The sequence below is a fragment of the Cataglyphis hispanica genome, chromosome 21 (genome assembly GCF_021464435.1).
Source record: "Cataglyphis hispanica isolate Lineage 1 chromosome 21, ULB_Chis1_1.0, whole genome shotgun sequence".
Taxonomy (NCBI): Eukaryota; Metazoa; Arthropoda; class Insecta; order Hymenoptera; family Formicidae; genus Cataglyphis; species Cataglyphis hispanica.
In genome coordinates, this window is record NC_065974.1 from 1595393 (window position 1) to 1622736 (window position 27344).

At 41.9% G+C, this 27344-nt stretch overlaps 1 protein-coding gene across 5 annotated transcripts in view; it reads right to left on the reverse strand.

Annotated features, from left to right (window-relative positions):
- LOC126857440 (ankyrin repeat domain-containing protein SOWAHB) overlaps nt 1-27344 on the reverse strand; it is a 100377-nt gene that overhangs the window by 4996 nt on the left and 68037 nt on the right. For all 5 annotated transcript variants that reach the window (XR_007688502.1, XM_050606863.1, XM_050606867.1 and 2 more), the window contains exons 8-10: nt 9163-9267; nt 1520-1592; nt 912-1004 (exon numbers count right to left, since the gene is read on the reverse strand). Coding sequence is in view for 4 of the 5 variants with exons in the window: in XM_050606863.1 (XP_050462820.1) it covers nt 912-1004; nt 1520-1592; nt 9163-9267 (271 nt within the window). In the remaining variant the exon portion in view is untranslated. The remainder of the gene's footprint in view (nt 1-911; nt 1005-1519; nt 1593-9162; nt 9268-27344) is intronic.

Below are 27344 nucleotides of genomic sequence, written 5' to 3' on the forward strand. Positions count from 1 at the left end.
GAAAAGAAAGAAGATTTCGATGTTCCCAGGATTTTGCTACTGCAATTTCGTCGCAAATTGGAAGATGTGGGAAAGGATCGAATAATTTACAAAACTTTCTAGTGAAATCTTTTCTTTTCGTCAATATACTCTCTTAAATGGAATCGATGTGTTATCACTGATAAGTAGTGGTCTCAGTTATAAGTATGGTACTGCAAACAATGAAATCGTGGTTGTTTCAATCTTATTTTAATTTTAAGAATTTTATTAATTTCAATTATATTATTAATTTAATTTTAATTTTAATTATTCGATGATACTTTAAAATGCATTTTATATTTTAATATATGAGAAGTTCATCAATATATTTTATTTAAAAAACTTTTTGAGTCTTGTCAATTTTTTTTTTTGGTGGATATATTCACATCTTAAAAAATATAATATGCATAGAATCTTAGATTTGAATATTAATTATACAAAATCTTACTGCTATAATCAATGAAGATGGAGAAGCAAAGTGAATGTTTTCACTGAAGATGAATGAACTTATTAGTTGAAAATCTTATCGCTGCTTTAATCAGTGACATTTCACTGATTCAGCTTAAGAGAATAAATTAGACTATTTTCTCTTAAATGAGATAGAGAATTGATAAAGGACAGCATTTAATAAGGCGAACGAAAAGATCGATATAATATAAATCTTACAATTAATATTGCTAATATGATTTTATTTAGTGTTCGCAGAGAATATACTAATTCGGAACTTATGATCCATAAACGTTAATCTATCGTAGATAAGATTACGAGAAATATCTCGAAATATCCGCGCGCCAGAGAGAGAGAACGCAACCCTCTATGAATTATTTACAAAAGTTGCATCACGTTCCCCTAAATGATGCATATTTTTTCTTTCAGAGGAAGAATGTACTCACTGTGGAATGTATCCTGGCTGACTGCTGCCTCCTGTGAGACCAAATATTGCCTGGCCTTTCTACCACTATAGTCACGTATGTCCTGATTCGCGCCTGAAAATATATTTTCAAAAAATATGTGAAAAAATCTGTAAAATATTACGATCACGACGTGCTGCCTTTTTGTCATCGTATCTCGCTCTCTTAAATGAAATCAGTATATTATCAGTATATTATCATTGATAATCAGTGTTTTCAATTATATATGTAACACTGTAAAATAAAATCTCACTGAAAAAAGAATCATAATATTAAAAAAATGTATTAAAATATTATATAATATTATACATGAGATTAATTTATAGTAATATATTTTCGTAAAAAAATATCTGATTTTTATCAAGAGTCTTGAGTCATTTTTTTGTATGTTTAATCACATAAGCATATAATTCTGAACTTGAATACTAAATATTACTATCATAATCAATGAAATGAAACGGAGAAGCAAATTTTTCATTGAAGATCAGTGAAATACTCGCTGATCTTGTCGCTTTAATTGCTGACAATTTTATTGTTTCGGTTTAAAAGAACAATCTCCAAAAAAGAAGAAACTCTTGTGTAATACTCACCATATACTTGAACCAAAAGATTGAATATATTCTCATGGCCGAATTGCATGGCGATATGCAACGGTGTGTAGCCCTAAAACGATGACACAAATTCGTTTGGTATACTCGTTTTCGTTTACATATGTAACGATTCTCGATCGTTTAAAGAATAATAGACTTATCTCTTTCATATCTTTTCGCTGTGCTAAACACACAGAGCGCGCGCGCGCGCGGCGTTAAAATTATATTAATTACATTCTACCGGGCGTAAGGAGAGCGTGTATCGATAATTGGCCGAATTAAAAGACCGACAATTTATACTCAGGTTCGACCAGCGTGTAATATCACGCGAACGAAATATTCGCATCTTTTCACGTTGACGCAAGGTGCGCATTATTAATATATTACGGACACATTCGGTCTACAACGGTTTAATGAATAATTTATCTCTAATTGCGCGTGTGTATGTGTGTGTGTACCTCTCCGCCACGTTTCCGGCGTCCCGTACAAAAAGGATACGCCAATCTCTCCCGTTGGAAGGAAATCATAATAAGCTGGATGAAAAAAATAATAGAGAGGCCGTATCACACCTCTCGTCGCAAGTACCGACGTTGCGTATCTTATTACGATTTGCTCGAATGCGTGATGTGCCTCCGCGAGTGAGCGAGACGATAGAATGAGCGATGAAGAAAAGAGAGAGGAAGAGAAAAAAAGTAAAAATGGGGTCGAGGGTGGGTGGGAGGGAGGGAGAGAAGAAGGAAGAAGGAATTAACAGAACAGTGCCGTCGCAGAGACAATGAGTAATTAATGGCATCGTATTATGAATATCACCTCGAGCGTGCGAATTCGCATTTCCGCGACAAAGACGTCACGATCCGAAACAATCCTTATATGCGTGCGTGCTTGCATGCATGCGTGCGTGCGTGCGTGCGTGCGTGCGTGCGTGCATGCGTGCGTGCGTGCGTGCGTGCGTGCGTGTAAGGGAGACGGCGACGCCGCGAAAACTAGCCTCGCGTGCATCGCCCCTTATCGCCCTGCACGCATGCACTTTCATCCGGCTCCTATGTGAATCTTTTTTTTCGAACACAATGTATTCGAAACGGATAAGATAGATAACAGATCGTTGGCTGCCGGTTAATCTCAAACTTGTACTTCGATCAACATTTTAATTGGAGGTTTTAATTAGCGCGTACACTCAATGTTCACTTAATGTTGAAAATTAAAAAAAAAAGTCCCATCAAGTCAAGAGATTATTTTCTGATTAGAAGTTCGCGCTGCTCGTCGATCTATGATCAACAGGACGTGCGTGACTTTAAATATATCGTGTAAAAATCGATCCTACGTACAAATGAGCAGTTAACGAACACTGTGTATTTTATGATTAAGCTAAGCGTATTATTAAGATATATTCGAGTTTTAATACGAGTATTATACGTACAACGCACAAAAAAGAAACGGATATTAGTCCGCGCTTGTTAAGTGGACGATATTATTTTGAACATATCTTTATTAAGGGTCGTTTCATTAAGATATCATATATCAGATTGATCTACAAAAGCAAATGTTAAAAACGGGGTCCTTACATTCTGCTCATCGTGACAAGCTCGACACGTCGAGGTCCTCGGGGCATCACCGTTACATGCGCCATGTATCGCAAGGGCAAAAATATTAAGAGAACGTTATCTCGCAATTAGTATCGTTCGACTCGGACGGAGCAGGTGAAAAAAGAGCTTGTTTTTCCAACTCGTACGTCAAATAACAGCTGCCGCTCCGATGTTCACTAAGATAATACGTTACGTGAAGTCGATGCGCGCCTGATGCGGCACTGCGTAATAGTGTCATGATGATAGTATGAGCGAATCCGATAAGAGATCCACGAATTATCGATTCCTCTATCATCGCAAAAGATTTTAATTATCGAGATAATTTACACTCTCTTTTCGTTGGTTACTGGCGAGAAAATCATTCATGACATTTTACAGCGTGAAATAATTGCTTGTTCTTATGCGTATCTCACGCCTATATTTGCAATTAGATAGCAACCAAATAGCATTTTTATATCCTCTTCTTTAGATACATAGATTGAAATTTAAATCCAAATTTTATTACGTTTGACAGGTTTGACAGTTAACGCGCCTCATCGCTCAACATATTTCTTCCACGTCGAAGGAAACTGGTTTAATTTAGATAAAAGTCGCTGGAAGAAAGAAAGAAAGAGAGAGCCGACCAGGGGCCCAAGAGCCGGCCAAACAACAAAATTGTGCGGATTAAAATATGCAAAATGGGAAGTCGCAATATACGAGGTGCCAGTATAAATCTTGGAAGAGATTCCAATAACTTTAACACTGTATGAGAATCTTTCTTAAATTATAAATTAAATTTTAAGTTATTATATATTTTAAAAAATGGTAAAAATAAAAAATTGTTGCAATGGTTGTTAATAAAAATGAGGCAATATAGCATAAAGCAAAATAAAACCAAAATTAACTTTTATAAATCTAATATTATTTAATATTATTATTTAATATTATTTAATATGATTAACAGAATAATTAAATAGAATTAGATTGAATTAAATTCGATTAGATTTCTTTGAAATGGTATGGAGAAGACGAAGATTCAGAGATTCTTTCTTTTGCTCTTTGAACACAAAGTTGTAACTGCTTCATAAATGACAAAGAAGCAAAATTAAAAATTCACGACAGATGCATATGATGTGAATATCAATACTTTTGAATCGAAACAGTGTATTTAGTCATTAATTATAAATTATTTTCCATTGACAGACTTTTCTTCGCTCTCTCTTTTTCGCTCTCGACAGTCTTTCGCCTCGACAATTCGCAGACAGTATCTGTGGTAAAATGAAAGTGCGGTCGGTCAGGGACACCCTGTACTCTTGCCGCGGGCTAACGTTCGCGAAAGAGTACGTTGTAACGATGCTCGTGTCGATAAGTACGACAAATTGCGCGTAATTGTGTACGTATGTATATGTGTATGTGTGCGCGAGTCATTATCCGGCGGAGGTGAAAATACGAGCGATCAACTTGAGAGTACGTTTTGTAAAAATATGCGTAACATTCACGAATAAGAAAAGAAACAGGTGTAGCTAAAACGTAGATTCATTCTATATATTTCTTTATATACATACGACATGTGTGTGTGTGTAGTGAAGGTGAGTGAAAATTTTTTAAAAAACTTTTTATTATATTCCTGTGAACGGTGAAAAAAAATTTTTTCTACGAACCTAGTTTGAATTTTTTTTTTTAATAAAGAACATATTATAGACAAATTAACAGACGCATTATAAAATAAAAAAATAAATTACAAAGAAAACTTTCAGCAGATTGAATTTGCGGATGCAATAGATTACACTTCGGACTCTGCTTGCGGTGCGCGTAATTGTAATACATTAAAGCTATGCCCGTCGGTACAAAGGCCGTGGCGGAAAAATGCGTAACGAAAGGGTCGATTTGAATCTGTACAATGCTTTTACCCTCAATTAAGCCCACCCTCGAGATACGCCGGGCGCGACATTTGGCTGCGCTATGAAGGCGATTAAAAAATCGTCCCCGTCATCGTCCGGGTTCATGAACGACTGTATATCGTTGGCGTTTAATATCGAACTGCGCAATAAACGATAGTGACAAATGTGTCAAAACCGCGATCGTAGTTATCGAAACGCGGGACGCACCCTTCGCACTTTCGCACCCTCGCTTATGATACGCTAAGCCGGGAGAGAAGGGTTGGTCGCTCGCGCGTGTGGAGAGAATGCGACCTCTCCCCCTCGGCCCTAAAAATTTCTAATTTATTTCACTTTAAAATCCCCGCGCCTATAGGTACGCGCGAAAAAACTCACGACGACCATATATATATATATATATATATATATATATATATACGACGATCACATATATAGAGCGGAAAATGTATGGGGTGAGTAGACTTCGTCGCACGTCACCCTTTTGCTAGGTCCAATAGCGTGCGACACGTGTGTCCTCGCGACAAGTGGCGCGACACCCCCTTGGCCAATTCACGCGCCCTTCCTCACGCATCCCTTCGCGATACGGATGTGCATGTACGAGGTGTCGCACAAGTAACGCGCTCACTGCGATTCTGAGAATCAAACTGGGAGAAGCATTTGTTGCTTCAACATCCAAGCATCAATAGCCTTTGAATAATAAAAAAAAAAAATGTCGGAAGCTTTATAAAATTTTGTTCAATACAAGTAACGTTATCTTTTCGAAATAAGACTTTCCAGCGTGAGTTATAATATTTAAAATATTTCAGAAGACAAAATACCGGATGATACGCTTGACTTTATATATTAAATCTGGATTTTTGCTGATACCAGACGTGAGAACGAGTGACTTCTCAAACACCCCGTACATAGGTGGATACATGCGCGCGGAGGTTGGGAGGACCCCCCTTTTTATACTCTCCCGACGATATTTTAAAGTAGCAATGTCCCGGAGCATACGGAGCCTCGAGACAATATCGCGCCCCTACCGCCACCACTTCGTCTTCGTCTTGCGCGTCTCCGTTCCTCTCCGTTCGAGTACGCGCGCTAACGTGTCCCTTCTTCCTGCCTCTTCATTTCTCTCACCCTTTCTCTCTCCCTCGTTCGTCCTGCAGGAACAGGACAGCTGCCGGCCACCAATATCACGCACGCGTATATCACCGTTGAGGATTTTCAATTTTAATATTTTCCTACATCGGGCCGCCTTTACGAGCCGCTATATCATAACGGCGCTTCTCCTTTTCTCCTGCTCTTTCTGGAAGGGCAAAAGAAGCTCGGGGAAGGAGTTCGCACGTTCCGAGGATATCTCGTTCCTCAATATAGGCCCGCTCGAAAATCGGTGGGAGGATAATATCATTTTCAACGATGTCTATCGTGTAGATATTTCTTATATGCCTCGTATATTTCGCGTGATAGAATTTAAGCCCACGATAGGCCAAGCTAATTCAAAATAAAAGATACATAATTCTTGATAAAAATTTAGAGATTGAAACTCTCCGAGGCGGGGAGATTGGTCTTATATATAATAATAGTTCACTCAAGTTTAAATTTCAACGATTTAAATTTTAGTAATTATTATTAACGTGTTAAAAAAATTAAGGATAATTTTTCTATTATAATAATTTCTAAAAAATTCACAAAATGCATCGACTATAATTTATCTAGTATTTTAAGCAATATTCGATTATGAATCGGAGATCATATTTCGAATGAATCACCCGTTGCAGATTCCAGTTGCATCTACTGGAGCCTTAACCGGGATCGTCGTTGGCTGTCGCGCGCCAGGCAAGGATGCAGGCGCCACACGGGCGGCTTACGAGAACACCCCCCTGTCCCCTTTAGGGGAGGGCACATGGGAAAACAAACGCGGCCATCTCCCGTTTTTTGTGGGGATTAAATGCGAGGCGATGCCGCGATAAGCCGGTAGAAAACCATGGTAGAAGCGGTACCGGTGACAGATTACGCCGGTGACTGCGATCCGCCTCGTCGTCCACCGAGACCGAGCGGGGATTAAAAAAATCGTGAGCGGAGGAATTCTTACGATAAGTAAGTCGGATAATAAATAAGTGAGCCGGAGAATAAAATAGCCACGATGGCGGGCCTTTTAAGCTATGATTTTTCACGCTAAGAGTGTCAAATAGTTGCTGGTTGAGATCGAGATATTCTCAGCTTTTATTAAAAATTACAAAGTTTATGAGACGAAGGCGCAACTTGACATTAACTTTGTACGAGGAAAAATCCTAAATTAAATTAGTAAACATCAAGAAATATTCAAAAAGAATCGTAACCCGCAAATAAGCGTATATAATTTTATTACTTTGCATATTGACTCTACTCTTTGTAAAATTTACTATATCGACTTTTCCTGACACTTTTTCCAGCAAACCTGTCGAAGAAACCGGTATCGATGCCCGCGAGCGACGGATATTAGCCGTGAATAAGATCGTATCGAACGATTCCACGCGAAGCTCCATCGGATGATCTTTTTTTTCTACTCGTTTCTCTCCTACGTCCTCTTTCATTTGCCGCGGGATTGGGGGAAAGCCGGTGGCCGGGATAAGCCGTAGAAAAGCGCGGCGCGGGAGCGACGCCGGTGACAGATTACGCCGAGCCGCGCGATCCGCAGTCTGGTCCTAAAGCCGCGCCGTGGAAAAGGAAAGAGGAAAAAAAAAACGTCCAGAGAGGATTCGCCGAGGACAGATCCCTCGTCCGGGGTGTGGATTACCTATTCTACATCGGTACGTACACGAGCGCGACCGTATTCATTATATCCGGGGCTGCGTTAATCCCCGGCAGCGGCGTATCGAGTCGGCCGGAATTGTCATCGGGGAAGGTATAGTAACGCGTGTGCGTATAATGTGTTTCCTCGTATTATGAAAATCTGTACACTAATGTCTCTCTCTTTTGCTGATTCAGGTCATTCATTTTTCCGCTGTCGTACAACTTGAAAATTGATGTAGAAGAGATTCTTTTCTTAAGGTTTTTTTTTTTCTATGGATGAGAAAAAGCCGGATAAAATAAAGGTGAGAAGAAAAGGTACTGCGGTGTCGACAGGCCAGTTCGGATTACACTGCGGAAACAAATGAGTCTACCGAGCGCGCGAAGGAGGAAGACCTTACAAGAAGACAAATGAGCTGGCTTTCGGAATATATGCACTTCGTTCAATTTCAATCTAATGACAGATCGACAGGAAAGCTAAACGAGTCATATTCGTCGCTTCTCTCGTCATATTTTTATATATATTTGCATAAGTTATAATAATTAATCGCTTATCAAAAGTCATTTCAATTTAGACTCAAATAAATTAATTAATTAATTTTAGCCAATTCCACGTGTACCTATGTCGACAGAAAATCAAAATAATTTTACTCAAAAATCAAAATAAATTCCGCGTAATAACGAGACAGAGACGAGAGACCGCGACAGAGTTTGTCGCGAGCCGCTAACGAGCGCGAGGAACTCTTTCTCTCTTCCTTCTCCTCTATAAGTACTCGCCGTCTCTCGTCGTGAAGCACTCCCTGGCTTATATAAGTCTTATATAAAGAGCAAAGCGGCGGGACCACACACGTCTGATCCTATCTGCAGGCTTTTCTGTCCGCTTCCCCTCTTTTTCTCTCTGCTTTCCTTCCTGTCTTCCTTGCTTCTCATGCGGACTCACTCTCCGTTTGTTCTACCTTTTACAATGCGAATCGTTCCCTAGACCGATCCCGCTCTCCGTACGTTCGGCAAATTATACGCGATCGTGGCAAGGACCGCCAAGGATATCTCTGCCTCGAATATATTTGATGCGCTTCGTTTCGATGAAATGCGCTATCGATGTAGGAAATAAAATTCGTTTCAAGCAAACGTTATATGAATTATAAATTGCTACTTTTATCGATCGCGATTTTACCATTAAAAAAAAAAAAAATAGAATTTAATATATTTGGAAGAATAAGACACTTACCCCATTCTGCGTCATTCGATGGAGACATCCGATGAGCGGAAACAGAAAAATATGAAAGTTTGCAAAGATTAATAATATAGCATTGAATAGTGCAAATCGTTCTAATACATTTTACAGATAAAATGTGCGATTCTTTAACCTTATAACGTTCACAGAAAAAGCACTGGTTTTAAACAATACTTTATTCAGAGAAAAAGAGACACTCACCGTGGTCTCGTTGATACTCTTGTTGTAGTCCCTGTAGGTGCCCGCTATTAATTTAATGATGTTCTCCTCGCCGTGTTTAGCACCCCAGTGTAAAGCCGTCTGTAACACGCGCGAAGAAAGACGTGGTCATAATTCGACGGTCGTTTAAATCGCGCGAGACCGGGATTACCGTGCGGGGTTTTGCGAGGAAGCCGGCGCGATGGGAAGGTGATAAGTAAAAATGTATCAACGCCGAGATTTATGACCGCGGCTGCGGATTTTTCGGGCGCCGAAGGTGGCCCGATTACAGAGACACGACGCGAGCAGCTGTAACGTATTTTCGGGATGACGCGTCCGTGAAATATTCGCGAATTAAGCGATGGCAACGGCCCGGCTGTCAACCGGGACGAGCTAAATGAATGGAAACCATCGTCAGGATGTATTCGAGAGAGAAAGAGGAAGAGAGAGAGAGAGAAGACTTCCAGACTGGCAATCGATTACAGTCGGAATAGAGTAGAGTAAATGCGATTCTAGGAAAGTCGCAAAAGAGCAAATAGAGAGCTTGAATTTTACTTCCACTTAGATGGAATTAAACTACATGAAAATTCTTTGAAGAGTGCAAGGGAAATTCTTGGTCTGATGGCAGTGAAAGATGCGACAGTCGTGTCCTTTCTTTTTCTAATACAATAAATATTATATATCTCCATATATTTAAATGTTATATACATATATTTATATTTTTTATATTTTTTTTAAATTAATAAATTAGAAGTAATAAAAAGAGAGGAAGAATTAGATATAGAGGATAGAAGCAGCTCTATAGTTAATTCTTCGGCTATTAAAATACAACCTTCTTTTTTTGTTGCACGCTTTGTTTTTCGTGCACTCAATAAAGTTATTATTATTACAAATTATACCCTCAGTTTCCTAAAAAATTCTTATATAATTAATAATACCGTTAAGAGAGTCTCATGACGAGGTCTCTCGCTTAATCGTAGCCGCGTTCGATTACCCGCATCATATACTCTGCTGTCGAATATATATGTACCCGACTATGACCGCACTGTGAGCCCTAGAGTCCGGTGACGAAAATTAACGGCGAAAATTAATCATTAAACCACGGACGCGACGTCGACTATTAATGCGACATTCTCCGGCGAGTCCTGATCCGGGAAAAGCGCGCCCTAAAAGGGCATACACGTTTTTCGCAGTAAAAGTGAGGGAGGGAGACGCAGTAGAGTAAGCAAGCTTTCGTAGCAGGACATGCGTTTTAATTTTATCAAGCCCGCGCATCCCGCGGGTAGATTAAAAATAGTGTCGGTCTCCAGATTCGCGCGGGAACGGAAGCTGCCCTCGACCTGGAAGCCGGCCGCTCGTACGTCGGTGCCACCCTCTGCACGGCGGTGGACCGCAAGTCGCGGACCACCTCATTAGCGGACCGGTGAGGAAAAAAAAAGACTTGTTCTAACGAGGCTACGTAATGACTGGAACCACGCGCGAATGTGTATGCGTGAGCTGGCACACACACGTGGTCCTTATACGAGTTTCTCTCGCACAGGTACAGACGCTCTCATTTTATATGCGTGGTCCCCGCGGCAAATTAACGAACGACGGATCGAAAGGTGAGCGACATGATATTACATCGCCACGTGCAATGCTAATAAGGTTGAAAGGATACGAGCTATACGGGACTAATTGATCGAATTGGTGTGATTGCGCGGGTCGAGAAATTAATCGACTTGTAACGAGGATGAAGAATATTGATGCTGAAGGTCTTCTTCAAACAAAATAATATCTATCTATATGTATAGTATACAGTTTTCGCTATTACTCTTAAAAATGGAATTAGTATATTTTCACTTTAATTATATATTACTCATATTTATTTCTATTTTTATTCAATAATATTTAAAAAAAAGTCTTGTATTATAATACATAAGATAAATTTATAGCAATATATTTTGTTAAAGAAATATCTCTGAATTTGTGAGTTTATATTTTATATCATATCTTCAGAATAAAAAAATATAACATACATATAATTCTAAATTTAAATACTAAAAATTTTATTACTACAATCAGTAAAATAAAAGATGATAAAAGAAAATGTAAATGTTTTCACTCAAAAATCATGAGTAAAATGCTGATTTCGGTGAAATCTTACCGCTTTAATCAGTAACATCCATTCCACTAATTTAATTGTAGAAAGTATATTCGCCGTCAATTTTTTTTTCTAATTTTCTAACGCGTTATCTCTCTGTACGCTACGGATAATTTGAAGAGTGGAGCACACGGAATTTACGCATACGGACGAATAATTAAGAGGGGCGCGCGGTCGCTGTACAATTATTAAACGTACCGCGCATAGCGCGTGCGGAGTCATTAACCGCGAAGTGCGCGGACATGGTCCATCTAATACGCTCTACGCCGGCTGGCGAAGATGCAAGAATCCGGCTGAATTACACGGGGCGAGGTGCGAAATGAATTTTTACGGTGGTCTCGCGGGGCCATCAGCGCTTATGTGGGCATATCCCGTGGCCGGGCGCACACTACCGGGTGCGGACCGCCGTCTACTTCCCTCCGACCTGGCGTGCTAACGAAGTTTTATGAAGCGCGATAGCGCCATACCTACCTACGCCGCCGTTGACTTTGGCGCTCCTTAATTTGTGAATGCTGCGCGGTGTCGGCCGCGCCGCAAAAGAATGGTATGTCGGGCCGACAACGTGATATATCTTCGCCTCCTCCGCCCCGGGCCTCTTCGGGTCCGAGAGTATAGAGGCTACATACCGTAGCGAGTATATATACGGTAGCGTCTGCTTCCTCCTCCCCATCCCCCCCTCTCTCTCTCTCTCTTCCCCTCTCAAACGCGACTTTCTTCGAAAACGATCCGTGAGAAACGTACACGGTCCGAGTATCGATTTTGCATCCTACGTTTTTTTTTCGAAAATCCGACGCGAATCTCTCGGATAGGAAAGTAGTCCATACGATAAAGACCGCGCTATTCTTTCGCTTTGATATTAATTGTGCTAGACTGGTGTACATGTGTATATTTAATTTTTACACTAATTAAAACCTTAATTAATCTGACGGCTGTAGTCGTCGTGGCGCTAACGCGATTCCAGCCGAGATGCGAGATGACTACCGAACCGTGACGGTTACAGTAGTCGGAGTCGCACACACAATGCACGTGCAACGCTTGACAATGTGTCGCTGTTTGTAGCTCAAATTTGTAGCGCAAAAAATTATTGCAAATTTATTATATAAATATTTCTTTTTTTTTTAATCTCATTAAACACATTTTCACTAGAGACAAACGCGAGAAAATTCCCTTCCAATGTTCTCCGCGACAACGTATGTACGTCACATGTGCGCAAAATTACGTATAAGCCGCAGCTATATAGTTGTCTCCCCGCGGATGCTGATTAAGCCGGGAGCCTGGGAGATCGCGGGCGGTTCGGGGGACCCTGAGAGCAAGCAACGGCGGCGACAACGAGAGCGGGACCCAGCAACGGCACAGCAGCGCAGCTACCGCGAGCCACCGCTCTCTGATGTATGCGAGCGATACAGATATCTCCGGGAAGGAATTTGCGTTGAATTAGCGTATAATCGGCGGGCCGATCTGCTCATACGGAATCCCGCGGCCCCCGCTTACACGTGTCCCGAGAGCTGTATTCTCTACGCGAACACAATATTTAGTGGCGTCGTCGCCGGCTCCTTCTCTCTCTCTCTCTCTCTCTCTCTCTCTCTCCTTCCCCGGGTCTCCTCCTTCTCCCGTGGGACCCGCCGCCTGGTATGCGACGAGTCTCTGCTTCCCTCTTCCCCTCTTCTTTAAGCGCGCTTCCCTGGTCCAAATTTTTCCTTTCCCGCCGCGCCGAGACGACCCAACTGAGAAGCTGCGGAGCGATTTCGTTATTAAGATGGGATTTCGAGATGTATGTGCGTGATTCGCACCGGTATTTGTGGCCAGTGTTATAAAACCGTTCGCGGCTTCTCAACTTGTGTTAATTGGCTCTCGCATTAATTTTGCAAGAAAATCTGAAAATTATCAAATCATGTACACATTTTTAATTAGATACTTTCGCCAGTACTTCGCCTATTTGTTAATCGTCGAAGCGAAAGGCGCTTTATCGAAGAGCAATTAAATTCGCGTTGGGTAAGAGAGACAAGGAGAGGAAATTATATTTGTCGATCTCGTTCCGCCGCTATCAGATCATCACGTGCGGAGATGCCGCTGCCACGGGGATTACAAGCATTAACAGATTTCACCATCTCAATCTGCGTTCCTTAACTTCGCCATCCATCTTGACGGCCGTGAATTCGTCGTCGGATGAGAAAGAGGAAGAGAGAACAGAAGCCGGTTCGCCGATCGATCCACGAAATCCACTCGCGGTGGGTCGTCCGGATCAGCGGCGCGATTCGATCTCCCAAAGGTCGATTCTGGGAAATCGGGAAAGGAAAGGGGGGGGGGAGGGGGAAGGGGGAAACGTCGGGCACGTGTCTTCCGCGGAAGGAAGAGAAGGATAACTAAAGATGAAAGGAGAGGGAGGAGAGAGAACGACCGGGTAACGAGCCTCCGGTCACGTGTACGGCGCGTCGGGCGTCGAGATGTCAGATCTATCGGCGCGTGCTCGATGGCGCGTGTCTTCGCCTGTTGATCAGTCTTGTCGCTTTTAACGTCGTGCCCGACGTAACACACGTCGGCCGGACTATCCGCCCGATTGTCGGCGTTAGTCACGAATTCGTGATCGTCGCGAAGACCTTTGTACGCGACGAATACGCGCGCGATGACAATCGCGCTGTATAAAGACCTCGGCAAACAATGTCGGATAGATAAAGAGATAATACCTGATGAACCGCGTTCAGCAAATAACCAACGTTGAATTAAAAAGAGACTCTTCTACTCCGAAACGTCATTGAAAATATTTGCAAATATTATATATATTTTTCATTTGATGTTGATCGATATCGCCGATATAAATGTTGCGAATTTTCTTTCTCGTTCGCGCCGTTATTCGGTCGATCGAGTGTAGATAAATGTCGAAAGAGAAAAAGAGAGTGTTTTATTTCCTGCAATTGCGTCAAAGGAGGTGTGTTATCCAGAATCCCGTAAAAAGAAGAATGATGCCGCGTGGCGTGCCGGCTTGAACTTTCGCGTCTTGCACGAAGGATACACAGGATGCAGGAGGTGTCATTAGCATAACGTGGAAGAGCCGTGGTTCGTGATTTATTCGACATCTCCCGTTCTTTTCGCTCGTAATTCCACCTCCACGCCGGGCAAACACGATCCCGGCAGCCAACGGAGGCGTCCGAGAGAGGAGAAGATCTATTAGAAAATAAATTCACGCGAATATCTTCGAAGCCCGTGTATATTATATTTATGCGAACGATGCGAATAAAAAAAGAGAGTTCTTAAATTAAAGAGAGAAACAAGATTAAAATGAAAGATTTTATGTTCAAAATTGCATTATATATCGCGATTAAATTATATGCGATTGAATAGAGAAAGAGGAAATGCGTTGCATTACCTTGCATGTTCGATTTCATCTCGCGAAACGTTCGTAATTATGTAGATTCCTCGATGACTTATCATCATAGATACTGTATATCGCGGATTGATTCGCTTACAATGTTATCCGTTGCCATCAGGCAATCCTGCAATTGCGATCCATAAGGCGGTACAATTGAAAAACTGCTTCCTCGTTCGAGGAAATAATAAGAACGGCCGCAACGGATCGCGCAAACGAGGTGTAACCGAAATCACTTGAGGCATTCGCTCAAACGAGCTGTGACTGCACGAAGATCTCTATCCCGGCTACCGAGTCTTTAATTTCCTTGCAGATTACTAGCCTGCGCGCGATATCCCCTTTGAATATTAATTTTTTGTGGAAACGTACGCGTAGGTTACACCTACAATGATGCGCGAGCGTAATTAAAGCGCAATAAACGAGAGAATAATTCGGTTTTTAATATTCGCTTCATTTTAAATTCATCCTTAATTGGGCCGAAGTGTAATGTACGTGCTTAAAGAACGGCGATAGAAACTACGTAGTAGATTGTGTTTCAGTATTTCGAGACGTTTGAAGTAACAACTTTGATTAAGAAAGAGAAAGTGAATACCTCACGATACACGTACGCATAATCGCTTTAGAGAACTAAAGCGATGAGAGTTCGAGGACGAGTGAGATCGATAGGTGAATCCGAACGCGTCTCTGCGAGATTTCCTGCTGTCGCAGGTGGCGTCGACGAACCGCGACGCGACAAGACATCGCCATCAGCCACGTCCATTACCTCGCGAACGTTGATCCGGTCCGATGAGCATCGGTAGTCAACAATTTCGCTAGCCGCTCGTCTAGCGAGCGAAACGCTCGCGGCCACGTCTTACACGTGCGCGACCGTGGGAGACCGGACGTCGTGGATTTATACTGTTTTTGAGGCTGACAAGGGAGGAAGCGCGCAATGTTCTGGACATGGTAACTAGTCATCCGCTTTCAACTCTCTTTCTCTCTCGTATGATAAAATTTTTTGACAATTAAAAGAGGAACACGCGCGTTCAGAAATCGAGATCGCGATTGGTCTCGACTATTTTTTTTTTTTTTCAAAGTTTCGCGTTCGCAATATCATCCAGAATTTTCGAGCCAAGCTAAGATTTCTGTGGCTAAGCATCGATGCGGCAAATTTATCATTTCGATAGAACGCACGTTCCGTCTCTCGTCGATATTTCGGCAACGAACGATCCCCGACGCTCTTACCGCGCGAAATCATCGATATTCAGCGAACCTCCAGGATCCCAGTGTGGTTTCGTGAATCACGGGATTCACGGATACCTGAGCTGCACCACGCACACATTCACCTGCAGCGGAGTTTAAACGATTAACGGGAGCGGTTTCCCGCGAATAATCGATGTCCCTCCGATGTCCTCGGGCGTACGGTAAAGTTCTCGGTCGTCTCGATCCAACACGGTATTTCACGGAGGATTACGCGGCTTACACTTTCGTTCGATCGTACCTCGTCCTGTACCCTCTTCCCCCTCACCCCCTCCCTTCCCGGTCCACCGTCGTCAGGAATTATCGGTCGTGTGTCGATTATATTTCGCGTAGGCGCTTATCTCTTCGGTCTTTCCGCAAAATATATGGACTTCTTCAGAAATTGGTTGCAAAGAGCTACACGAGATTTCAGCTGATGTTCGTTAGATTACTAAACCGTTTCAAGCGCTGTAATTTTTATTATATTAATAATCTGGATTGAAGGATCGCCTGCTATCCCTTGCAATTCTTCTTGTACGAGAGCAATAAAAAAGATATCTCAGCTAGTTATATCTTGGATATAAGAAAAAAAACTACAATTTCTTAAAACAATTTACACGTCTCGGGAAAATAAATTTTCGCTCATTCTGTAGCTGATCCGTCATGCGGAAGCTCTCGGTCTACGCGCTGTACAGCGATCGAGAAGATCGATCCGGAATCGAACGATTTGCGGGCCCGTCGGTGGATACAGAAGCCTTCTCTCTCTCTCTCTCTCTCTCGATCGGTTTGGTGCCGGCAAGGGATCGGCGGAAGGGGCGAAAGGGTAAGCCGCTTTGCGAATGAGCGGAATTGCCGAACCGCGTTTGGGACGAAGGGAGTAGGCGATTAGGTAAACCCGGGATTAGTTGGACGTCGCTGCTCCCTTCGTTCGGGATCGGGAGAGTTGCCTGGGAAGAGGGGTAGGGGAGGGGAGGGGAAAGAGAGGGAGGCCCTTCCTTCCATCTTCGACTCAGACTCGGTGTAGTTTCCACCTGCCTCTCCACCGCTACTACTGTTGGCCTAACCGAGTTCGATTGCCGCCACTAATAATGCCACCCTTGATTTACATGATTGGATTGGCGTCTCGAAATTGAAACTGCCGTCCATCGTCGCGCGAATTCGACGGAGAGAGAGAGAGAGAGAGAGACTCGCAGCCCGCTTGTCTTGTATTAGGGCATTGAAATTTAGCAGTAGGACGTACAATCTCTTGGACATACAACGATCGTCGAATATCCGATGGAATCGAATGCAACAATATAACGAAAATTCGCGAAACATATCGTTCGCGCATCGCGCGATTTTTCTTTCTTGATTTTAAAACTCGATGTAAAATTGAGAACGATAAATTTTATATTACTCATTTTTTCCTACTTTTTTGGTATTGCTTGCGAGTGGGACGATCCTTCAATATTCGCGAGAAATCCTTGTAAATTTTCGTGTAGCCGTAATCATATTTGAATTATTCTCCACCGCGTCTCCCGGATGTGTGGGTAGAGACCAATATATTTCATAGATGCAACACAAGAGAGAGGACGCCGTTTTCTCGGCGAGGCCCAGCTCGGAGAGATTAGTATGCTCGTATCTGCATGCACGCGAGATCGTATCTGCCACGAGCGCGGGTCCTTTGTGGATTTTTGTTTGCGTCGCGTACGTATTTTATGTGAATGTCCTTCCTCTTCTTTTCGGCCTTTCTCCTCCGCTTGCGCTCTTTTTCCTTTTCTTCCTCTTCTTCTTTTTCTTCTTTTAGCCATACCATAATCGCGGGGGACGCTTCTACTTAGGAGCGCTCTAAATGATCCGCTTCGACCAATCAATCTTTAGAACGTTACTTACGGGACGCGAGTCTCCCCGGAGAATTTCTTCTGTACGCGGCAAATCACATTCAAGTGTCTAAGTTTATTTCTGTTCCTGCGAGAGAGAGGAAATTTCACCGGCCCTATTTTCAAGAGAATTCGCTCATCTCCTCATGTTTAAACTTTCACTTTTTCTAATCATTTTTCGTAAAATATTTAAAAAGAAATTATAACTAAAAAATTTCTTAAAAAAAAATTGAACTATTATTACATTTTGTAATCCGTTTATAATTTTGAATTATTAATTCAATTGAACCTCTATGACTTTTAGTTTTCTCTTAATATGCTTATTGATTATATATAGAATTCCTGCGCGCACATTATCATCATCGAGTCGAGAATATATATATATATATATCTATTGTCTTGGTGCGGATCTGTAATCCCTACTGTGTACCAATTACCTCGTCCAGTTTATCTGCGTTGCATGCAAATTGGATCTTGATTACAGAAGACGTGGAGAAAGACATCGAGCCGTTTCCTCATGACGAGGCGAGCTTTCGTCGTTTACCGAGGGCAAATTAGAAGACCGTTCGAAAAGATAGTGCTTTCCGGTCGACTGGACAGCCAGGTAACGCGGAGCGTAAAATTGTGATGCTGGTTCGTAGAATGGAACGTAAATACGCCTGCGGATCCGTTCGTGAAACGATAACGGTGGCGCCGGATCGCAACCACAATAGAATATCGTTGTCCAGCGGTAAGTCGGACAATAAGGAGGTGGAGTTCCTCGAAAATCAGTCTCGTTTTGAACGGCCCTTCCGACCGCAAGTTGCGACGCCCTATTTTACCTGGACAAAATGTGGATTCGTGCGGGAACGAGGCGGTCTGCCGAAAAGAACCGAGACAATATTTCCGACCGACGATGCTAATCCGATTGCGCGACTCGCTCGTGCCAGTCTCCTTTGAGACGTAACGACCGGCAAACTCACCTTCCGTTACGCTTTTGTGCAAGTTGCAGGATCCAGTTTCCTCGATGACCGTTCGAGTTGGCCGGCAACGACCATTATTTCGTAATAGTGCCTTGCTGAACAGAGATCTAAGGGGTCCCCTAATTTCTTTTCTTAAACTTCGCCGTCGTTTTACTTTGAATAATTATCGATACAAAGTAAATCGTGCCAAAGTCTTTCTCGGATTGTTAATTACGAGCGAATCGTCAGTCGTATGCGTTCAAGTAAAGTGTGGGAAACGCGGACGAGGCCGCTTCGGCTGGGAAAGGAACATTAAAGGAAGAGATGAACTTTTTTGTGGCAATTTCAGCGCGCGCGTCAATTAAATTACCGCGTTGCATCCGGGCCCTCGGGTTCGATCGAGCTCTATATAAGAAGCGCATCGTGGTTGAATGAAACTCTTTCCCACGAAAGTCTTTAGGCATAAGTATCTCGTGTGAGATTGCATATCAACAGATTGCTTATTGTAAATAGCAATCGAGATTAAAATTCGAGAGGATAGATCCAGAAAATTTTATAAATATAAAAAACAGTTCACTGTCAGATTATCAACGAGAGACTTTCGACGAGATTATTTTTGCAAGTTTCTCAAAAATTTATATATTTATATATTATTAGTTTTTTATATTTGTGTTTATTGCTAAATTTCAAATAAAAAATCCAAACCATAGATCTAGACTTCGGAACAGTAATCAAAATTCAAGTAATATCGCCCACAATTTTTGTAGTATTCACAATCAGCTGGCGAAAGATTCGAGAACCCTTAACATTAGCATTCACGTATCGCGCGCTCGTCGCTTTTCGGAAATACAACCTGGGAGGGCGGAGTAAGTCGCGCGATCAACGAGTGAATGCAAAGGTACCGACACGGAATAAAGGACACCGAGGAAACGAAGCGAAAGCTTTTGGAAAGCAAAGCTCCCGAGACTTCGGACGGACAATTCGTCGCATTAATATGGCGCGCGTGAGTCACGCGAGTGCGTTGTTAGTCGGCGGGCGTTCGGTTTTCTATCGACGATCGAGATGACGACGCGACGATAATGACGACGCATCGTAGGCGACGTGCGATCGACAACGATGACGCATAAATGGAAATTGATCGAATGTGCCGTTTTTTTTTTTTTATTTTCTTTTGTCGTTGTTGCCTCGTCGACGTCGCGATGAGAATTCTATTATTTACGCGACACGAGGTACGAGAGTTGACACAGAAATAGGCACCAGAAGTCGCATACGCATCCACGTCGTTTAACGCAATTACCTCGCTGCTGTGCAGGCGTGCGTGAAATTTCAATATCGTCCGTGTTGCAGCCATCTCTCCCCGTTACACGAACGTGCCATCATGTACGCGAAAGCCATTGGACTTGATAAAATTTTATGTCTGATTTAATGATAATTTTTTATTTTATTACTTTCTTCCTCTTTCTCTCTTTGTATAAAATAAGTAATTTGATTAAAATAAAAATTGTTGACAGAAGAGTATATGATTTGAAAATTTCAAATTAATTTTAACGGTATCGCAATTTGCTAACAAAATTAAATTCTTCGTTAATTTTTTTTTTTTTCACAAAACTTTATACAAGAGTTAAAAAAGAATTATTATATTCGGAAATAAAAAGCTTCCTACTTCGCGCGCACATATAACAAAATCGTGACTCGATTCAATTCAATTAAAAAATAGTACGCTTAGACGAACGCTTCCATTCAATTTTGAGCGTAAAATGTCCTTGAACATTCTCGCCTAGCGGCAATTCAGAAACGATCTGTAGAATACTAAATGACGGATCGAGCGCTAATCAATAGTCAAGAGCATAATATTCCAAAAGAGAGAGAGAGAGAACATGTAGAGCGTACGAGGGTGGGTATGGGAGTGTCGCTTCGGGGTAGAGGAGAGCGGCGGCGCGCAACACAAGGGTCAGCTACAGATTTTTGCGGGCAGGTCGGACCAGGCATCGGGCAGCTGGCGTGCGGTCAGCCGCTCTACCCGCAGCGTTGCGTCGGTCGTGCATCACCGGCCACCGTATTAACCCCAAGCCCGACGTACTCGGCCAGTACCGCAGGCCGCAGAGTCCACGGGTGCCCGCCAGCGGATCCCGATGCGCCCAGAGTCCTCCGCGCGTTCCGCCATATACCCCCCCGATTATCTCCCTCCTCCGCCCTCTCCTCCCTGCGCCTGGGGCGCAGCCACGAGATACGACGCGTCGTATTAACCGTAATCGACCGCGGCGCATCTAGAATTCTAGATCCGTATATACGCTCTCTTGAACTAAATCAGTGAAAACATCCGTACTTTGTGTCTCTGTTTTATGATCCCACTGATTGTAGCGGATTTCGCAGGAATATCAATAATAATTGTATATGTTTTGCACGATGTAGCTTTTACAGCTTTTTTTGTTTATTTTGGATCGTCGTGTTTTCCTTCCCTCTTCCCCATATACACATGTTTGGAATGAAAACATATAACTGATATTCAAATTCAGAATTATATACATATGCCGCACTCTTTTAACTCTTAAGATATGATAAATTCAAACAAACAATTCCATAAACAAAATTCTTAGGCAAACTCAAATATTTTTTGAACAAAACATCTTGCTCTAAATTTATCTCATATATAATAATACGATATATAATACATTTAAAAAAAAAAATACAATTGATCTAAATAATCGTTAATTGATTCTTTCATTGATTTTTGCAATAATTATAATTGATACTCTCAGTGATTATTTACTACTTTTCAGTATTAATACATTAATTTCACTCAAAAAAGTAGTAGAAAAATGAAAAGAAATGATAGCGCAATATATCTCTAGTCATATTAAAACATATTTTCGTTTCGCAAGAGCGTATTTTGAAACATTGAAACGATATAAAGAAGACGCCAAATTTATAAACAACGGATTCGAGCGTACTCTCGGCTCTCTCTCTCTCTCTCTCTCTCTCACATACAGAGAAATATAGTTGATTGCGTCGATACAGGTGGCTGGTAGAAAGATAAGCGGCATCGAAGGGTTAAGAGAGAGCTCATATTCCACATAATGAAAGCAACATCGACATCAGACGAGCCGACATTGTCGAGTAATCGAAAGCCGCCGTCAAGCGGGGCTAATGTAACACTTTAGATCGATAAAGTAATTTCGATTGACGATAGACGATAATTGAGGGAACAAGTGTTCATTTCGCGAAATTTCTCGATGCGAAAAGATTTTACACGAAAGCTGCTACTTTCCTGGTAATCAATCTCGCCATTTTCCACGTTAATAAAAAAATACATAAACTAATGTTCAGATCTGCATCAGCAGATAGAAGAATTTCACATCGAATTTTCTAATTTCTCGATGATAAATCATCTTCGTCGACTGTTTATATTCAAAAAAATCGCCATCATTTCGTCGTTCAATTTCGTTTTCCCGATCGAGCACCCAACTTCCTCGTATGATAAATGATCGCGCGACAATATCTATAAAACATCGCGCTCTTACATATGTACTTACATACTGCGGCGATGATCCATGATGAGTGTGCAGATCCGTCCGTCCAGGATGCGTGGAAGCGGGGGCGCGAGGCATGAAACAGAAAGGACGATAGTTATACACGCATCATACGCGTCAGCCTCGTTAGTATTAATTAAGACCTTATTTATATAGCGTAAGCACGATTTGCATATACGTCGCGTGGAGCCGAGTCGTGCAAAGTTCAGCGCGTCGCGCGCCGTAGATCCATCATCGTTGTCATTACCGCGTCGCGGCTTGATTGCAGCGACGAAATTATCGCCCGTATATACGTCGACGATCGCTGACAGGCGGCAATCACGGCCGACGATGATCGTGTACGGGTCGAGCGATGGCCGAGCGATACAGTCGCGTCGCTAAAGGCCTGTTTGACCATCCGAATTTTTCGATCGACCTCGGATAATTCATCAATGATCTTTTCGCGTCGAACATTTTATTGGCATGATATTTTGAGTATACGGGGAAGGAGAGAGGCGGAGAAGAGGATAGGCGCACCTTAATCTCGATTATGTCACATCTCGTTATAATATCGCTGCAACGAACGGGGCTTAAGGTACTCGATTCCGCATGCAGAGCGATGAGGATCGCGAAGACGAGGAAACTCGAGTCGAGATTTCCAAGGCAAAATAGCAGGAGCGTGCGACGACGTACGCGCAAGGCCACGGTGATCCGTCATGATCAAGCTGGAGAGCTGTGATTTAATTGTCACCGGTAGCTCCGTGACGAGATGGTGGAAAGTGTGCAGGGTCGGCGGGTAAGTCGCGGCTTTCAGCAAGAAAGGATTCTCGCTACGTGTTTTGCGCAAGAAACGCTGTCATGACTTATTCCAAAGAAATCTAGTTTCCATTAATTAATGTCTTGCGCTCGATCTCATGAAAAATTTGTTCAAAAATGCTGGAAGATTTTCCCATATTATGATATTATATTGTTCTTAAATCAGCTCTCTCTTTCTCTTATACATAATCGCGACGAGTAACCTTTATACGATTGAAAAATGAAGAGTATTTGAAAAAAGTGCGGCGGCCCTGGCGCAGCAAGGTAATAATCGAGGGAGGGTGGAAGGGTGGATTGCGGGGTTAAGATCGACTCCGATTCCCAGTCAGGTGAAACGCGATGGTGTTTCGCGAATCTCGTTCACGATATCCAGTCGGGCAATTATAAAACTGTTGTTGAGAGAGAGAGAGAGAGAGAGAGAGAGAGAGAGAGAGAGAGTCACCGCCACCGCGAACACATGTCGCCCTCATACCACCCTCCCCCTCCCCCTCGGATCTCCCTCTTGTCCACCGGTGCCGACACGCACGCTCGTTCGTTCGCACGCACGCACGCAGATATCCCTATGTATGTGTGAGTTCTACAGGTCTGCGTGCATCGCGATTCTGTATAATTTGACATGTGTCGTACACGTTATTATTCAGATAGATCTTGAGATACGCGCGCGAGTCGAGCGTACCTCTCTTCCTCGTCCTCCTTCGTCCTCTCTCACTTTCCTGAGCAACACCCTCGTCCCCCCCCCCTCCCCCCCGCGATCATCGTCTTCACTTCGTTCCCTCGGTCATCTCGATCTACCGGCCGACACTTGTGATCTTGTGCGAATTAAATATTACGCGTGACTGCATGTATTATATACATCCCGGAGACGTGTCATGCGATTTTTTTCAAGCGTGCCAACAAATTAATGAAAAAATCATTCAAAAATACGTCCAAAGCATGCAGATTAAGTAGTGCTCATTTCAATAGCGTTCATTATCAATGCCAATTCAGAGTTTTTTTGCTCTATTATTTTCAGCTTCATTTTATAGACTCTGAAAAATATCGATAGATTTAATTGAGCTCCTGTTTTATTATAATCAGTCAGGTATCACTTTTTTTATTAATTATTTAATCTCTGGTTTTGTCGAAAACTCCTCTTTTAAACTTATAAATAGGAAACTGTTTACTGTCTATTTGAGGTACAAAATAGAAGATCAATTTCCATATCAATTAAATCTATCGAAATTTTCCGGAATCTATAAGTGTGAAAAAAATCGAGAAAATAGAAATTCGAGAAACTCGGGAATCCCTTTTCGCTTTTGACGTTTATATGTTTTTAATGTAGATCATCACGCGAGCATATTCATCGGCTTTGTTAGCGAGTAGCAGCGAGTCGCTTTCGAATATACGCAAATAAATGCATTAATAAAAAGCGAGGCGAATTATTCATCTCTTTACGATCTGGAGGAGTGATGCAACGAGTCGCGAACTGCGCTAAATATTCGAACGCGCGTGTAATAAAGCCGCGCCAAGCGCAACCGTTCCCCATCTAATTATTCAAACTTTTTCAAGTCACGGCGATTTATATCTAGCAATTAGCTCAGCCTGTAACGCTAATTGGAATGAGACCGCGTACATCCGCCGTGCGCTATACGACTGATAAACGCGGCCTGTCTCGTTAGTCACCCTTTCCCCCCCGCCCTCACCCCACCGGGCCGTTATCTCTTTTCGGGGAATACATTTCACCGGAATTGTAAAAATATCTCTATTTCATTTCTCGCTCGTCGTTATTGCAATATTGCGAGCGATAACAACTGATAGAATATCATTGATAATGGAATGTTTTTACGGGTGAATAGAATTGGAAAATTTATTAAATAATATATGATTGGGTGTGAGTTCGAATGTAATTTCGATATTCTCTTGCAACGCACAAATCGAATTGCGACATTTTTATATGGTTGATATAAATAAAAAATAAAAACTGTAAGTAATATATGATTATTAAATTAATTTAGAGCGCTAAAAATATACACAACAAAGGAAAATATTTTATATTTTATAGATGTATTAGTTTCTCGTATTTAGTTAAATACGAGAAAAAAAGGAACAGATTACGTATAGCACGCTCGAAAGTTTACGTGTTGATCGTTATACACGTCATTAAAAAGTAGCTACACTTTGAACGCGTTACTTTATCGCTTACATTTTTATTCATTAAGACTTATGATTATTTCACGCAATATTTTCTTCATAATTACAACATTACCATCTGACAGCTCGAATGAGAAACCGTGCCAACCACCTGGGAAAAATTCATGTTCATCATGTAAAAACATAAATTAAAATCTGTTAGAAATGCCGGTTGTATCAATCAATGTCTACCTAATATAAGGTAGGCGTGAAGATGCTCCGTCATTAGGAATTAATATTTTAAGTCTGTCTGTCGAGGCTAAAGAATAGCGATATTTATCGGACAAACTTTATAGAATATTTTTACGATGTAACGCACACTATTTTTTCATCACTTGCCGAGTATACATCGCAAAATATCAATTTATTGTCTCAATTACAATCAATTACACCGACAGAATCAAATAAATATCATCATTTCATCTATAATTGTGAAAAACTGAGGAATTCTCCAATTTAAATAATTTAAATTTTACCGTAAAAAGAGACAACAAATGACCTCGTTATTTCCTAAAAATAAGATATATATATATATATAGCGAGAACGGCAAAGCGGGAAACATGCCTTCGCAACGCTATTATTCAAAGTCGAATTCGCGCGAATGATTACAGCGATGGATAACGATGTTAGATGTGGCATGTAAATACCTTGCGGTAGATAACGCATCTACCGCACCGCCCTTTTATCATTGAAACGCGCTCTGTAATTTTGAAATGTCGTCCTGTTGCATTATCTCGCTTCCTGCCTGTCCGAGGATCGGGGTCTCTCACAACAGTGTCCTCGTTGCATTTTGTACAACACTAAAAGATAACACAGATGACGATTCGGGACTAGAGATGTACGGCGTTTTAGATTGTTTAAATCGCGAGATAGTTCGCTTATGTACGCGTGATTACACACCTGCGTAATCCGCGTAAAAATATCTCGTCTTCCTTTCTTGCAAATACCTCCCACCCCTCCCCCTCCTTCCAGCCCTTATATATGCATAACAATGTGAGAGGGAAGTCCCTTCTCTCTTTCTCTCTAGTCGTACAGCGAGGAGATCTCCGGCGGTAGATATAGCGCCGGCCCTAAACATCCGCCATTATATCAAATTGTGTATATTTCCCTTCATAATTGCTCGAATTATACGCATTATGTAAATCGGTATGTTAATACTCTCTCGCTCTCTCCTTGCCTCCGCGTCCCATCTCTGCACCCCCTCGTCCGCGATTCTCTTCCCCTCTCCGCCCCGCGCGCGCTGCGCTAAATAAGCGCTGGCTTTTATCCGCCTTGGCCGGGGATTACAGCAATTTTGTTTAAGCGCGCGCGCTAAATATTACTTTATGCTCCTTTTATGTCCATCCGGTATCTTCGGGGTAAACGGAGAGGAGGCAGGTTCTAGATCGCGCGCGTTTTAACGCACTCTATTTACATAATATTTCGCCGGATCGCGGCGCTAAAAAAGGAGGCGATCAGGTTCGGTCATCGCTCGCGTCGTCGCGAGACGACGATCTAGCTAGCGATGCGTAAAGTCAAGATTCATTCTAAATAATTTCTACAGCTTATCAATTATGAGACCAAGTGAGACCGGAATATACAAATTTTATCTTTCATTATGGGGAGAGAAATATTTTGCCTCTGTATCTTGAATAATTTTCAAGCATCGCATATTTTTCTTTGATTTCTTTGATTCTTGAAATGAGATACTTCAATTTAGTATGTAATTGAAGCCAATGAATTTTGATGGAAAAATTCTATTAAATTTAATTTCTATTAAATTAACTATATTTTAATTTCTATTAAAATATTCCATTAAAATAAAAGCAAACAAAATATTTATTATACAGCTAGCAGCTTGATCTCCACAATATCTTATAATCGATATCATAATAATGTTCAATGTAAAAAAAATGCAAAACGGGACGCACTTTTTCGCCGTTAAGATGCAATCTCGAGAAGCGCATGTGAAGTTTAATGCCTCGATAAGCCTGCGCTTCCTTATTGAGGTATCGAGAAGTTTGTCGAATTTGTATCAGTCTGACTTGGAGCAACGATCGATAAATAATCGCGCGATAATCGTTACACGCCCCGGAACATCATTTCGCATTTATCTTCATTTCTAGACAGCTGTACTTCGCGTGAATTCGCACGAATCGAGGGCAGGTACATGCACATTT